This window comes from Salmo salar, chromosome ssa22 (genome assembly GCF_905237065.1).
Source record: "Salmo salar chromosome ssa22, Ssal_v3.1, whole genome shotgun sequence".
Taxonomy (NCBI): domain Eukaryota; kingdom Metazoa; phylum Chordata; class Actinopteri; order Salmoniformes; family Salmonidae; genus Salmo; species Salmo salar.
In genome coordinates this window covers 9,834,784-9,850,646 of record NC_059463.1, presented here as the reverse complement: position 1 = coordinate 9,850,646, position 15,863 = coordinate 9,834,784, and the positions used below count along the sequence as shown (strand labels likewise).

General features: G+C 43.1%; 1 protein-coding gene across 2 annotated transcripts in view; it reads right to left on the bottom strand.

Annotated features, from left to right (window-relative positions):
- The window catches only part of ppm1j (protein phosphatase, Mg2+/Mn2+ dependent, 1J), a 55,577-nt gene extending 44,632 nt beyond the window's left edge, over nt 1-10,945 (bottom strand). Inside the window, exon 1 of one of the 2 annotated variants that reach the window (XM_045705186.1) lies at nt 10,464-10,945. In XM_045705186.1, the coding sequence (XP_045561142.1) occupies nt 10,464-10,723 (260 nt within the window). In that variant the 5' untranslated portion in view covers nt 10,724-10,945. The remainder of the gene's footprint in view (nt 1-10,463) is intronic. The other variant, XM_014166107.2, reaches the window with a different exon arrangement.
- Between the last annotated feature and the right edge of the window lie 4,918 nt (nt 10,946-15,863).

Below are 15,863 nucleotides of genomic sequence, written 5' to 3'. Positions count from 1 at the left end.
GACTGTTTTGCTAGCACAGACTGGAATATGTTCCGGGATTCCTCCAATGGCATTGAGGAGTACACCACAGCTGTCATTGGCGTCATCAATAAGTGCATCGATGACGTCGTCCCCACAGTGACCGTACATACATACCCCAACCAGAAACCACGGATTACAGGCAACATCCGCACTGAGCTAAAGGCTGGAGCTGCCACTTTCAAGGAGCGGGACTCTAACCCGGAAGCTTATAAGAAATCTCGCTATGCCCTCCGACGAGCCATCAAACAGGCAAAGCGTCAATACAGGACTAAGATCGAGTTGTACTACACCGGCTCTGATGCTCGTCGGATGTGGCAGGGCCTGCAAACCATTACAGACTACAAAGGGAAGCACAGCCGAGAGCTGCCCAGTGACACGAGCCTACCGGACGAGCTAAACTATTTCTATGCTCGCGTCGAGGCAAATGACACTGAAACATGCATGAGAGCACCAGCTGTACCGGAAGACTGTGTGATCACAGACCACCATAGTGCCTGTGCCCAAGAACACTAAGGTAACCTGCCTAAATGACTACCGACCCGTAGCACTCACGTCTGTAGCCATGAAGTGCCATGAAGTGCTTTGAAAGGCTGGTCATGGCTCACATCAACACCATTATCCCAGAAACCCTAGACCCACACCAATTTGCATACCGCCCCAACAGATCCACAGATGATGCAGTCTCTATTGCAGTCCACACTGCCCTTTCCCACCTGGACAAAAGGAACACCTATGTGAGAATGCTATTCATTGACTACAGCTCAGCGTTCAACACCATAGTGCCCTCAACTCATCAATAAGCTAAGGACCCTGGGACTAAACACCTCCCTCTGCAACTGGACCCTGGACATCCTGACGGGCCGCCCTCAGTTGGTAAGGGTAGGTAACAACACATTTGCCATGCTGATCCTCAACACAGGGGCCCCTGGGTGCGTGCTCAGCCCCCTCCTGTACTCCCTGTTCACTCATGACTGCACTGCCAGGCACGACTCCAACACCATCATTAAATTTTCCGACGACACAACAGTGGTAGGCCTGATCACGACAACAACGAGACAGCCTATAGGGAGGAGGTTAGAGACCTGGTCGTGGGGTGCCAGGACAACAACCTCTCCCTCAATGTGATCAACGCTAAGGAGATGATTGTGGACTACAGGAAAAGAGGACAGAGCATGCCCCATTCTCCTCTATGGGGCTGCAGTGGAGCAGGTTGAGTGCTTCAAGTTCCTTGGTGTCCACATCACCAACGAACTTACATGGTCCAAGCACACCATGACAGTCGTGAAGCGGGAACGACAAAACCTATTCCCACTCAGGAGACTGAAAGATTTGGCAATGGTCCTCAGATACTCAAAAGGTTTTACAGCTGCACCATCGAGAGCATCCTGACTGGTTGCATCACTGCCTGGTATGGCAACTGCTCGGCCTCCGACCGCAAGGCACTACAGAGGGTAGTGCGAACGGCCCAGTACATCACTGGGGCCGAGCTTCCTGCCATCCAGGACCTCTATACCAGGCGGTGTCAGAGGAAGGCCCTAAAAATTGTCAAAGACTCCAGCCACCCTAGTCATAGACTGTTCTCTCTGCTACCACACGGCAAGCGGTACCGGAGCGCCAAGTCTAGGTCCAAGATGCTTGTAAACAGTTTCTACCCCCAAGTCATAAGACTCCTGAACACCTAGTCAAACGGCTACCCAGACTACCCACATTTACCCCCCACCCCCTCCCCTCTCCACACCACTGCCACTCTCTGTTGTCATCTATGCATAGTCACTTTAATTAACTCTACCTACATGTACATACTACCTCAACTACCCGGTGCCCCCGCACATTGACTCTGTACCGGCACCCCCCTGTATTTGTTATTTTTTACTGCTCTTCTTTAATTACTTGCTACTTTTATCGCTTATCTGTATTTTTTGAAACTGCACTGTCGGTTAGGGGCTCGTAAGTAAGCATTTCACTGTAAGGTCTACACCTGTTGTTATTCGACACTTCTGACTAATAAAATTTGATTTGATTTAAGTGGACTGGAGGCAGGGCATGAAAGGGATAACGAATCCAGTTGTTTGTGCAGTCCATTTCGGGAAAGTACCTGCGTAATTTTAATGCAGACAGAGAAGAGAGCAAACTTCTTAATCATAGCCTCAATATTGTCCTGTACATTGAATATAGTTGCAGAGAGTCCCTGTAATCCTAGATTCAGATCATTGAGGCGAGAAAAAGCATCACCCAGATAGGCCAGTCATGTGAGAAACTCATCATGCAAGAGGTCAGACAAGTGAAAATGATGGTCAGTAAATACATTTTAAGCTCATCTCTCAATAAAAAATAAATACGTGTCAATACGTTGCCCCTTGATAACTAGTGCAATTCTGTATGTTGTAAAAGCGTTACATGGTCGCTGAAAATACACAAGAGTTCAGGGACCTTGCTTTAACAAAGTTAATCATTTTCACTGTTGTGTCCAAAACGTCTTTCAAGCTTTCGGGCATTCCCTTGGCAGCAAGAGTCTCTCGGTGGATGCTGCAGTGTACCCAAGTGGTGTTGGGAACAACTGCTTGCACGCATGTCTCCCAGTCATGGCTTTTGCGCCATCAGTACAGATACCAACTCATCTTGACCATCAAAGTCCACTTTTTGTCACAAAGCTGTCCAGTACTTTAAAAATATCCTCTCCTGTTGTCCTGGTTTCCAGTGGTTTGCAGAAGCGGATGTCTTCCTTAATTGACCCCCCATAAATGTAACAGACATACACCAGGAGCTGTGCCAGGCCCGCCATGTTTGTTGACTCATCCAGCTGTAACACACAGAATTCATTGGCTTGTATGCGAAACAGTAATTGTTTCAAAACATCTCCTGCCATGTCACTGATGCATCATGAAACATTGTCCCAGCCATATCCGCGGTAGCAGGAAGAATTAAGTCCTCCACAATAGGTCCCTGCGGCTCAGTTGGTAGAGCATGGTGTTTGCAATGCCAGAGTTGTGGGTTCGATTCCCATGGGGGGCCAGTATAAAAAATAAATGCATTAAATGTATGCATCTGGAGCAGTGGAAAGCCTTTTCTTGAGTGACGAATTGCGCTTCACCATCTGGCCGTCTGACGGACTAATCTGGGTTTGGCGGATGCCAGGAGAACGCTACCTAAACTGTAAAGTTTAGTGGAGGAGGAATAATGGTCTGGGGCTGTTTTTCATGTTTCTGGCTAGGCCCAAAGCTAAGGGAAATATTAAGGCTACAACATACAGTACAATGACATTCTAGATGATTCTGTGCTTCCAACTTTGTGGTATCAGTTTGGGAAGGCCCTTTCCTGTTTCAGCATAACAATACCCCCATGCACAAAGCGAGGTCCATACAGAAATGGTTTGTCGAGATCTCTGTCGAAGAACTTGATTGGCCTGCACAGAGCCCCGATCTCAACCCCATCAAACACCTTTGGGATGAATTGGAATGCCGACTGCGAGCCAGGCCTAATCGCCCAACATCAGTGCCCGACCTCACTAATTATCTTGTGGCTGAATGGAAGCAAGTCCCTGCATCTAGTGGAATGCCTTCCTAGAAGAGTGGAGGCTGTTACAGCATCAAAGGAGAGACCAACTCCATATTACTTCCCATGATTTTGGAATGAGATGTTCGACGAACAGCTGTCCACATAATTTTGGTCATGTAGTTTCTTTAATCATAGCAGATTATTCTTTTTTCAGTAGATTGAAGTGGCGTTGGGTTATGGATATTGTCACGCCCTGATCTGTTTCACCTGTCTGTGTGATTGTCTCAACCCCCCTCCAGGTGTCGCCCATCTTCCCCATTATCCCCTGTGTATTTATACCTGTGTTCTCTGTTTGTCTGTTGCCAGTTCATCTTGTTTGTCAAGTCAACCAGCATTTTTGTTGTCAGCTCCTGCTTTTCCCAGTCTCTTCTGGTAAAAGCCGAGCCTGCCTGACCACTCTGCCTGCTCCCGAGCCTGCCTGCTGACCTGTACCTTTGCCCCACCTCTGGATTATTGACCTCTGCCTACCCTGACCCTGCCTGCCGTCCGGTACCGTTGCCCCACTTCTGATTTACTGACCCCTGTCTGCCTTGACCTGTCTATTGCCTGCCCCTGTTGGATTATTAAACCATTGTTAATTCGACGCTGTCTGCATCTGGGTTTTACGTTCATACCTGATAGATGTACTTGATCAAGATGATCTTCCAGATGATTTTGCCACTATCCACCAGCCTTTACATAATGTTTAAATCAGTGATTCTATCCGTAAAATATTTTGTTATTTCTGAGGGAATTGGCCGTGTATAGACCTGTAAACTGAATTAGTGTAATAATTTAACAAATATTTAATGTCGATAGATTTGTTTATTGTCTCTTGCACAAAGGTATACCTGGGTTATGTTAGTTTTGCTGAATAGTCACAAGTGTAGACCTGGTTTATCAGCGTAATGGGACATGTCGTTCGTTCTAAATGTTCCAATGCCATACTGGCTGGCAACGTTCTTATCCCTTGTTTGCTAGCGAGCCAACTACGGTTAATTTAGTCACATCCAAAACTCACATGCAGCCAGAATAACAGCAAAGTAGCTATATTTGCATATGCTGTTTTCTAGTGACATTTATTTGGATACATCCATAACAATGAGCTAATGAGGCACGATTTCACCTGGCATAGAAAAAAGTACTCACTTGTCAGGACACTGCTGTTCAGAGGAGCTAGCCAACAACACAGCTACAGTAACACAAGGACTTCAAACTGAAAATAGTGGCGTAATCTTTTTTCAATTTACATTTTTTTGTATATGCCTATCTGTCTCGACCCGACTTGTTCATTACTATTGGACAGCAGAAGATCAAATTTCAATATTGAAACAATGTTGCAAATATTGGAGAGACAGACAGGAAGGTTTATACAAATCTCTGCTGTTGAAAACACATTTTCAAAAATGGGAGATAATTTCTACCTGCTTTTTATAGTGGAGATCAAGTTCATAAGTTGCCTGGCTGGGCTGATGAGTGGATTGCGCAGTCAGAAGGAACAGAGTAAATAGGCATTTTAACATCATAGATTTAGCCGATGGCAACTTGTGGAATCGACACCGGCTGGATCGCGGTTTTAAACAATCAGGATTAGACCCATTGGGTTCAAGCACAGGTGCATACTTTGTAGGTACATTGCCTTTGGAAAGTTTTCAGACCCCTTGACTTTTTCCACATTTTCTTACGTTGCAGCCTTATTCTAAAATATATTGAATTGTTTATTTTCCTCAATCTTCACACAATACCCTATAATGACAAAGCAAAAACTGTTTAATTTTTTGCTCATGTATTAAAAAAAAATTATGCACACACACACACACACACACACTTACATAACTATTCAGACCCTTTACTCAGTACTTTGTTGAAGCACCTTTTGGCAGCGATTACAGTATCGAGTCTTCTTGGGTATGACGCTACAAGCTTGGCACACCTGTATTTGGGGAGTTTCTTCCATTCTTCTCTGCAGATCCGTCAGCTATTTTCAGGTCTCTCCAGAGACGTTTGTCCAGGCTCTGGCTGGGCCACTCAAGGACATTCAGAGACTTGTCCCGAAGCCCCTCCTGCGTTGTCTTGGCTGTTTTCTTAGGGTCGTTGTCCTGTTGGAATGTGAACCTTCGCCAGAGTCTGAGGTCCTGAGTGCTCTGGAGCAGGTTTTCATCAAGGATCTCTCTGTACATTGCTCCGTTCTTTCTTGCCTCGGTCCTGACTAGTCTCCCAGTCCTTGCAGCTGAAAAACATCCTCACAGCATGATGCTGCCATCACCATGCTTCACCCTAAGGATGGTGCCAGGTGTCCTCCAGACGTGACGCTTGGCATTCAGGCCAAAGAGTTCAATTTTGGTTTCATCAGACCAGAGAATCTTGTTTCTCATGGTCTGAGAGTCTTTAGGTGCCTTTTGGTAAACGCCAAGCGGGCTGTCATGTGCCTTTTTCTGAGAAGTGGCTTCCGTCTGGCCACTCTACCATAAAGGCCTGATTGGTGGAGTGCTGCAGAGATATTTGTCCTTCTGGAAGGTTCTCCCATCTCCACAAAGGAACTCTAGAGCTCTGTCAGAGTGACCATTGGGTTCTTGGTCACCTCCCTGACCAAGCCTTTCTCCCCCGATTACTCAGTTTGGCTGGGTGGCCAGCTCTAGGAAGAGTCTTGGTGGTTCCATACTTATTCCATTTAAGAATGGAGGCCACTGTGTTCTTGGGGACCTTCAATGCTGCAGAAATGTTTTGGTACCCTTCCCAAGATCTGTGCCTCGACACAATCCTGTCTCGGAGATCTATGGATAATTCCTTTGACTTAATGGCTTGGTTTAATTTTCGCTAACATGCACTGTCAACTGTGGGACCTTATATAGACAGGTGTGCGCCTTTCCAAATCATGTCCAATAAATTGAATTTACCACAGGTGGACTGCAATAAAGTTGTAGAAACATCTCAAGGATGATCAATGGAAACAGGATGTACCTGAGCTCAATTGAGTCTTATAGCAAAGGGTCTGAATACCTTATTTTTAATACATTAGCAAAAATTCTAAAAACCTGTTCGCTTTGTCATTATGTGGTATTGTGTGTAGATTGCTGAGGAATTGTTTTTATTTAATCCATTTTAGAATAGGGCTGTAAAGTAACAAGATGTGGAAAAAGTCTGAATACTTTCACTGTATGTCAATTGGAGCTGAAGTACAGGTGTAGACCTAGTTTGTGTAACTACGCCAGCCCAGGACCTCCACATCCGGCTTCTTCAACTGCAGGATCGTCTGAGACCAGCCACCTAGAAAGCTGATGAAACTGTGGGTTTGCACAACAGAAGAATTTCTGCACAAACTTTCAGAAACAGTCTCATCTGCGTGCTCGTTGTCCTCACCAGGGTCTTGACCTGTGACTCATTTCAGGAATCTAGGCGTATGTAGCGCGTCACTACTTCACAGGAGAGCCATTTGAACATAACTTTTTTTTTAATCAAAATGCGTTTTTTGGCAGAAATGCCTTCTGGGTGTGTAGGTAATCCTGTCTAACGCAAGTTTTGAAATCAGTGGAATTAAGAGTATGAAAGCTAAGGAGATGGAGAATACACCTGTCTTCGGATTATATCTTCAAACTAAGGGCATCCATGGTATCCGTGACAGAGAGGGAGAAGCGTCCATGTATCCCAGCATCAATGTATACGGGTAAGATAGTCTAGCTAGCTACATTTTCAGATATTACATTTCTAATTTTGTCAGAAAGTCATTTCCATTTCAAGTTAAAGTGTATTGTTAGCTAGCTAGCTAACGTTAGCTGGCTGGCTCACTAGCTAACGTTACAAGTATGATCTGTGTAGTAATATTATTCGTATCTCAGAGCCATTTGCTTTGCTAGTTATAGCCTAATGTTAGCTAGCTAACATTGAACCTGGTTGGTTAGCTACCTGCAGATTCATGCAAGGTGGTAATGTCATGAGTTGGGATTATGGTTCATTGTTTAGCTAGCTAGCTACATGTCTTAACAAAAGACTCCACTATGCAAGTAACTATTTCAATAGAATGTTAAATGATGTCACTGCAACAACTGTTGATAGACGTAGCTGGGAAATTCGCTCTGGCTATCTACTCCGATTTCAGAGCACTCTCGTCCGAGTGTGCAAGAGCTCAGAATAACTGACAAATTTATGAACACCTAACACCCGTTGAATATGGCCGGTGTCAGTAAACGTTGGCAAAAAAGCGTAAATTGTTGCAAGCAGCACAGTTGCAATCACCAACGCTCTAGATAACATAAAAACAGCCCAACTAGCTCTGCTAGGACGAGTAAAATGGTCAGAGTGAGCTGTTCTCTCATTTGTGTCTGGAAGTAGCTAGCAAGCTAGCCAAGATTAGCCAGTTTGCTTGGGTGGTTGACTGCTATTGTTAGGACAGAACGCTTGGATATGGGTGGGCTCAGCTCTCGAAACAAATCTATGCGGGTTGGTCGGGTTGTGGAGAAAACTATCCTGATGTTGGGTATCGGGTGGAGCTCGGAATTGATGTCTCCGGCATGGGGTGGGTGCGACTCCAAAAAAACTGACCCGTGCAGGTCAGGACTTTCTCCAACTGGAGAGTTCAGAGTCAATGTGTGATCATTGTTTCCACTCGGTCCATTACAGCAGTGGTTTGTACTGCACTTTAGAAACCGTGTGAAGGAGATGGACGTAGTAACTCTCCATTGAAGAAGAGAGCAACTAAATTCTTCTCCATTGCAAAATAGAATATAGGCAATACGAAAGTACACTAGCCTATATGTACACTTTTAATGTCAGTTTGGTGAAATAAATGCATTCTGTATGTATGACGCTGTTTACAATAATCACAGACTCCGTGATGCATGTTTTTGTAAAACGCTGTGTATAATAACCCTTTAATAATTGTGTGACGCATTTTCCTACATTCGCCTTCGCTCTATGCTGCTGCTGCTTGGGAGTGAGAATCCTTTCTTTCATCCTGCCTGCAATTGTAAAATCCCTGCTTCTTCTTCGCTTCATTGCAAACCCCCCCTGTATGTCTGTCTGTCTCGCCCCTTTGGATGACTCAGCTCTTTCTCAGATTTATTTCTCAGGGTCTTTGAGGAGACGGCCGGGGGTGGGTTTCATACAATGGTATAACCCACCTAGGTCTAGAAATGTATGAATCCACCAGTCAGCCTCCACTGACTCCCCCTCTTGAGAGATGGCAGGTCTGGAATGATGCTGGGAGTTTTTTTTTCTCTCCCCTGAATCAACCAGGCAGCACATTCTACCCAATAGAGTGAATGAAATTACCTTGGGAGGTGATAGGTACTGCATGCTTTGTATTAGATGGTTTATTGCTTTATTGTCGCTGGAAACAGAGGTAGGCTTATACTGTTGTAGAAACATGCAGGACTAACTCAATATCACATGATGTCTTCCTGAGAATATAAACTATGTATAAACTACAAACATTTGTATAGGGTAGAATGCATAGGCTACATAGAAATAGGTTTTACTGAACACTTCATATGCTGTAATCAGTAGTTACAGTTTTATGAAGAGTAGGCTACACTTGCAGGCATTTTATAACACTTCCACACAGGTGCTCTTTGTCAACTGTTCTTTGCACTGTGCATGTTCAGAGACAACCTTACCTTTCAACTGTACCGGGGTAAAGTTAGCATGATGTTTGATATTAGTTTGTTTGACATTCATGTCAAGTAATGTTGATAATTCTCCCTCCCTCTTGTTACTTTCTAGCATGCCTTAACTCCTAAAACATGTAGGCTACATTACATTACATTTTTTTGTGTCGACTATGGGACTTATTGAATCTTTATGAAAGAAACCAAACGTATTTTGACAAATTCAAGCAGTAGGCCTAGTACACAGTCTATCCCTATCCTATAAGATACTAATTTCCACCGGAATAGCTTTCAGGCACATGATCCTATTAATATGTGTCCAGTCAACAAAGAATAGGATGATAACAGTGATGTGGACAGATTATGATAGTCTACTACTGGAGACATCACTTACTCTAAGTATGTAGCATTTCAATGTTTTTGTTTGTTCTACATGTTGTGAGATCCTATAAAATACAATAAACTGCACCATATGTAGCTGATTATTGTTGCAATGTCAGTCTATGCAGTGAGTGGACATTGAGGGATTCTCACTGTTTTAAAGTAACCACACCATAGGTTGCTACAGCGTCATCAGCTACAGCAGCAGCAGGCGGTGCAGCCTGGTCTCATTGACTAGACGTAATATAGTAAATGTTAATCCGAGACACTCTTCAGTATAATATTCTACTTGATACGGTTACATAAGACAGAAGGTTACTTTGGCAAAAACGAAAATAGGGTGGTAGGCTTTTAACTCGAATTTCTAGCAACCCAAAGGTTGTGTGTTTGAATCTCATCACAGACAGTTGAGCATTTTAGCAACTACTTACTACTTTTTAGCTACTTTGCAACTACTTAGCATGTTAGCTAACCATTCCGCTAACCTTAAAACCCTTTAACCTATTGCCTAACCTTAACCCATAACTTCTAGCCTAGCTAACGTTAGCCACCTAGCTAATGTTAGCCACAACAAATTGCAATTTGTAGTATATCATACGAATTGTAATATGTAACATATCATAGAAATTATTGACAGACATCGAGAACTTAATACATACCATACGAAACGTCACATATCCTACTAATGGTGGTGTCCCGGATTTTCGTTTACTATCTTATGTCTACCCCTGAGTCCAGGTTGCAGCTGTGCTCTAGGGTGAATTTGCAATAGCAGCACAGAGGCCATATTCGCCATAAAACGAAACTGTATATTGTCAACAATGCAATTTATCCTTGGCCTACAAAATTCAATCTGATAGTTGCATTTTAATGTTTGGGATTTTTTGTAAATCCCTATGAATGACATGTCGAGAAACCACTCACTCTGCGTATCCCGTCCGCCAGGGAAGCCTGCTGTCCCTCTTCAACGTCAGCACCGGTCGAGAAGCATGTTCTGTCGAGTATTGAAGAAGCTCTGGTGTAAGATCCAGAAACTCAGGTCGACCGTAGGGGAACCGTGGAGGCAGACCGTCCTGGTGACAGTTCTGGTGGTGAACGTTCCCGGATCCGTGGTGCTGGTGGTGACCGTGGGGCATCATTCCACCCACCAGCGTGGACATCGCATTTTTGACTTTGCTTATCATTGCGATAGAAATAATAAACCGATACAGAAATGAATGAAAAGCCTAATAATAGTACCGTAGTGAATAAAAAAATACAACGATGAACAGCATTTCAGGAAGCAATCGGTCCCAGCCCCATGTGACGTTTGACAGACACTGTTTTCCTCATTGAAAATATAGCCTACCCCTTCCCCACTCAGTGCGTATACTAATCTCAGAAGGCAGGGTTTTAGTGAACGCTGTTGTGGGGGGGAGACGCACTGCAAATTGCGCGCCAGTCTGGATTGGACACAAAATAACCATTCCCTGTCACAATGAAGACAAGATCACTGTTGAGCAGTGCTGTTGATCAATTATCAGTGTCGTGTATTGATGTCTGCAAAGGGAAGCCAGGCTTCCGAAAACAATTTACAAAAAATAATAAAAAACAATGTATCTTTCGTCTCTCATAAATGGCATTCAATTAGCATGCGGCTGATTGTATCTCACTGGTTATAGCATACGAGCGAACGAAACAGCGCCCCTCTGTCTCTGTATGTGTAGCGTATCTATATGATACTGTCTGGTCAGAAAGAGTATGACATTGTTGCTGGCATTAGCGTTGAATACAATGAGCATTTGGCCTCCCTTGATAGAAAAAATCTATAAAACAATAGCCAATGAGCATTGAGCTAAACTGAGTCATCTCAATTGTGAATGGTCCTGGCTCACCAAAAAAAAAAGTGTCAAAGGAAGCCATTTTGGATTTGGCTTCACATCAATCACATCACAAGCCAAACATCATTATTGATAGAAAAAAACTTGAATTGTTGCATCTCATTGTTCCGGTGGCTAGCAAGCTTGCTAAAATCGTCCTTTTCCTAAATTAACCATGTATGGAGATAGGGATTTGGACTTTTACTTAATTCTTTGTAGTGGCCAATGATTATAACGGTGATTCTGATCCAACCATAAATGAATTACTATCTTATGTCTACCCCTGAGTCCAGGTTGCAGCTGTGCTCTAGGGTGAATTTGCAATAGCAGCACAGAGGCCATATTCGCCATAAAACGAAACTGTATATTGTCAACAATGCAATTTATCCTTGGCCTACAAAATTCAATCTGATAGTTGCATTTTAATGTTTGGGATTTTTTGTAAATCCCTATGAATGACATGTCGAGAAACCACTCACTCTGCGTATCCCGTCCGCCAGGGAAGCCACAATGCTGGGTCCCTCTTCAACGTCAGCACCGGTCGAGAAGCATGTTCTGTCGAGTATTGAAGAAGCTCTGGTGTAAGATCCAGAAACTCAGGTCGACCGTAGGGGAACCGTGGAGGCAGACCGTCCTGGTGACAGTTCTGGTGGTGAACGTCCCCAAATGATGACACTACTACAAGGAGTTTATTATGGTGGACTGCCAATTCCACCACAATCTTGATATTTTTCAAGGGTAATGCATATTTTTAGGTCAGAAAAACATAATCCAAAAACGCGTGTTATGCTCATTTAAAAGCGGTAGCCTAATCTCAGACGGATCAAGTCGACTTTTCTCTAAAAGTATGACTGTTGTGGTGCTCTTATACTGTTTAGTTACACTGTAATTAGTTCCAGAGTTGGCTCCCGAGTGGCACAGTGGTCTAAGGCACTGCATCTCAGTGCTAGAGGCGTCACTACAGACCCTGGTTTGATCCCGGGCTGTATCACAACCGGCCGTGATTGGGAGTCCCATAGGGCGGCACACAATTGGCCCAGCGTCGTCCAGGTTAGGCGAGGGTTTGGCCGGGGTTGGCCGTCATTGTAAAATAAGAATTTCTTATTAATTAACTGACTTGCCTAGTTAAGTAAAGTATTTTTGTTTTTTTGACTCTAGGGCATTGTAGAGTAAATATTTCCCCAATAGAGGGAGCCAGAGTATAGGAGATGAGAAGCAGTTTGGCTGATGAACAGGTGAAAATGTAACATAATAATAGTTATTTAGCAGACGCTTGTAAACAGACTTGCAGTTAGCACATATTTAAATGATGGAGTGGCAGTGGATCTGACTTTTCCTGGACCTTTCTTCCCGACAACTAAAGGGCAGGAAGGATGTGGAGCAGGGCAGTTACCTACTATCCACAGTCTCATCTCTGCCTTTAAATTAGGCAGTATATGGCCCATGCAATAATTCAACCCACAACTCTTCTGTAGAAAACACCATGCTCCAATCAACTTGGCCATTTGAGCCAAGTGTGTATGTAGGGATACAAGCCACATTACTTGAGTACACAAAAACATTTCTGTTGTTATCCCTGATGGCAATTTGCTGAATAGGATGCATTCATATAATTGTATTGCATGTTTTTGCTTACCGTATCTAATAACTGGGGTTATGTTGCTGTGTTCACCGTTGGTGAATTTGCAATCGCAGAGTAGAGGCTGGCAACAATGCCAGGAAGCAACACTGGCAAACAATATCAGAAAACGAAATGAGAATTTTTGCCTATAAGGAAGAGCAATTTAAAAAAAAAAATTCTATCATGTCTAAGATAGACTACTCCCAGCTTACTGGCTGTGGTTGGCATTGAAGATGTAATCTCAGAGCTGATAAATGGCCCTCTACTTGGCTGTCAGGAGGACTGATCCACTGGGCACAAATGTGTAACCCCAGACCTGAGCTGTATCATTTGGAAACAGGGAGAATGACAGGCGAATTTTTTTTTTTTATCTCCTCCCCGCTCTCTCTGTGTGGGTGTGTGCTCTGGGAGAGGCAGCCAAGACCATCAGGTGAAGCCAACTTGAGATAGACGGGGAGGGAGAGAAGCGGAGAGTGAGTGAGGGAAAGAGAGGGAGAGAGAAAGAGAGGGAAGGAGAGAAAGGGAGAGAGGTGTGTGGGGGGGGGGAGTTAAGACAGAGAATGAGATGATAGGAAGTCCTGTGTAAATCATCTGTGGTTCATATTGGATAGATTTACAGTACATCATTGAATCATATGTTGTCTGGTTAAACTGTAAATTAATCATCGCATTTGGTATTGAAATATACTCATCCAAAACATACACATCACTATAGTTATTTTTACAGATGCAGTACTGAGTAGGCTACTGGTTAGTATTCAGAATCTTATAATTTTACTGCAGTCTGATTGGTGGAACTTAGTCTCTGAATATAGCCTCATTCAATATGGAGCACTGGCACAGTGGGTGTTGATAAGTGATACTAGAATGAATTCCACAAACCAGGACATATTGGTACAGCACAAGCATTTCTGATTGTTTCAACTTTTCATCCTCTATTTAGCATTTCGTTACGTTACCTTTGATAAAAAACAAAATGGGTGAACAACTCTTGAAATATGATAGCAATGGCCGTATGGTGGTGCTGCCCCTTATATTAGGTTCTATACAACAAATTGCAGCAATATCTTCCATAGTCTTCTATTTTCCATAATCTTGCAGTTGAGAGAATTGCCACAGAGTAAAAGTAGTTAGAAAGTGCAAACTACTGTACATTGCAATGCTCCTTGATGCAAACCCATTAGTCAAGGCTGCAGCATCTTGATGAAATAGCTACTTGGAAAGACCTGGCATGAAGCCTGATGCCTCTCTCTGCCTTTCTTCTGAGTGTCCTCTCTCTGTGGTCAAAATGACAAGAGAAAAACAGGTGTCAGTCGATCTGTTGAGTCAAGGGGCATTCCCTTACGGATAAACCACATGAATTTCACATGTGAACACATGTAATTTGTGAAGTTAATGTGATAACATTTGACAACATGGGAAGCCACATGATAACATAAAGTGTTAATGGGCAGTATGCTGATTGCTTGAGACTCAACCTCACTTGGGATTTGAACTCACAACCTCCTGGTTGTAAGCCAGCTGAAGATCCTGCTGCTCCACCGGGTCTATGTATAATGGAGATTCTCTATATATTTATTCCCAATAATAGATTTCTGAACTTTTTGAATTGCAGTAAATATAAAGTAAATGTATCTATAAAATGACCAGTATGCTGCTGTATAAATGGGTTTGCTGACAACGTCGCAAAAATGATGTTGCTGAAAGCAGTGCATTGTTATTATTCTGAATGGTCAGATAGCGAGCAACAATGACAAGAAGCTGCCATATGGAGAATCGTAGGTGGCTTGTTTCAGACAGCTTTTTTTTGGTTCTTGATACCATGTCTTGTTTTGTGTTGTTTTGACTTATTTCATGTCAATGCTAATATAGCAAAAATGTGTTAGCTAGTTAATCAACAACTGTAATAATGTATTTCAGAAACAACAAGAAACAACATTTGGAGAGAAAATATACTTTACATGTTGTCAACAATCTAAGCCCCTTCTGTTTTACACGCAATGGTTTTGTTGCTGAACAACCAACCTGTCTATGCTGATTTAAATTACTGTAAAATCTTCAATAATTTTGTACTGTGACCACAATTGTGACTTAACCTTAAATGGGATTTGAACTCATAACCTCTTTGTCTGGAGCAACCTGAAATGTCCTGCTACAGTGCAGCTAAACCACTAGGTCTGTGAGCATGAAAAAGGTATGGACACAGACTTATTGGCAAGAATGCATTTCTGACTTTGCAAAAAGCTGCCCAGAATCAAGTAAATAATTGTCCAATTATCACCAACAACGTAACAGTGCACACTTAGAACTTGCAACCTCTTGGTTGGGAGAGCATTCGATGTTTCTGCCGTGCCACGAGGTTTGTACTTACTTGGAACATATATAAACACATACTCATAAAATAAGGGTATCGGTAGGGTACACTAGAGTGTTGTTCCCTGGCTTACAAAAAGGTCAAAAGTACACTTCACAGGTATGTTGAACAAAAATATGAACGCAACATGCAACAATTTCAAAGATTTTACTGTGTTACAGTTCATATAAGGAAATCAGTAAATTTAAATAAATTCCTTAGGCCCTAATCTATGGATTTCACAGATACCTTAAAAAAAGGTAGCGTTGTAGATCAGAAAACCAGTCACTATCTGGTGTGACCGCCATTTGCCTTATGCAGAGCAACACATTTCCTTCACATAGGCTGCTGATTGTGGCTTGTGGGATGTTGTCCCACTCCTCTTCAATGTGTGTGCAAAGTTGCTGGATATTGGCGGGAACTGGAACACACTGTCGTACATACCATACCGCCACCATGGGGCACTCTGTTTACAACGTTGACATCAGCAA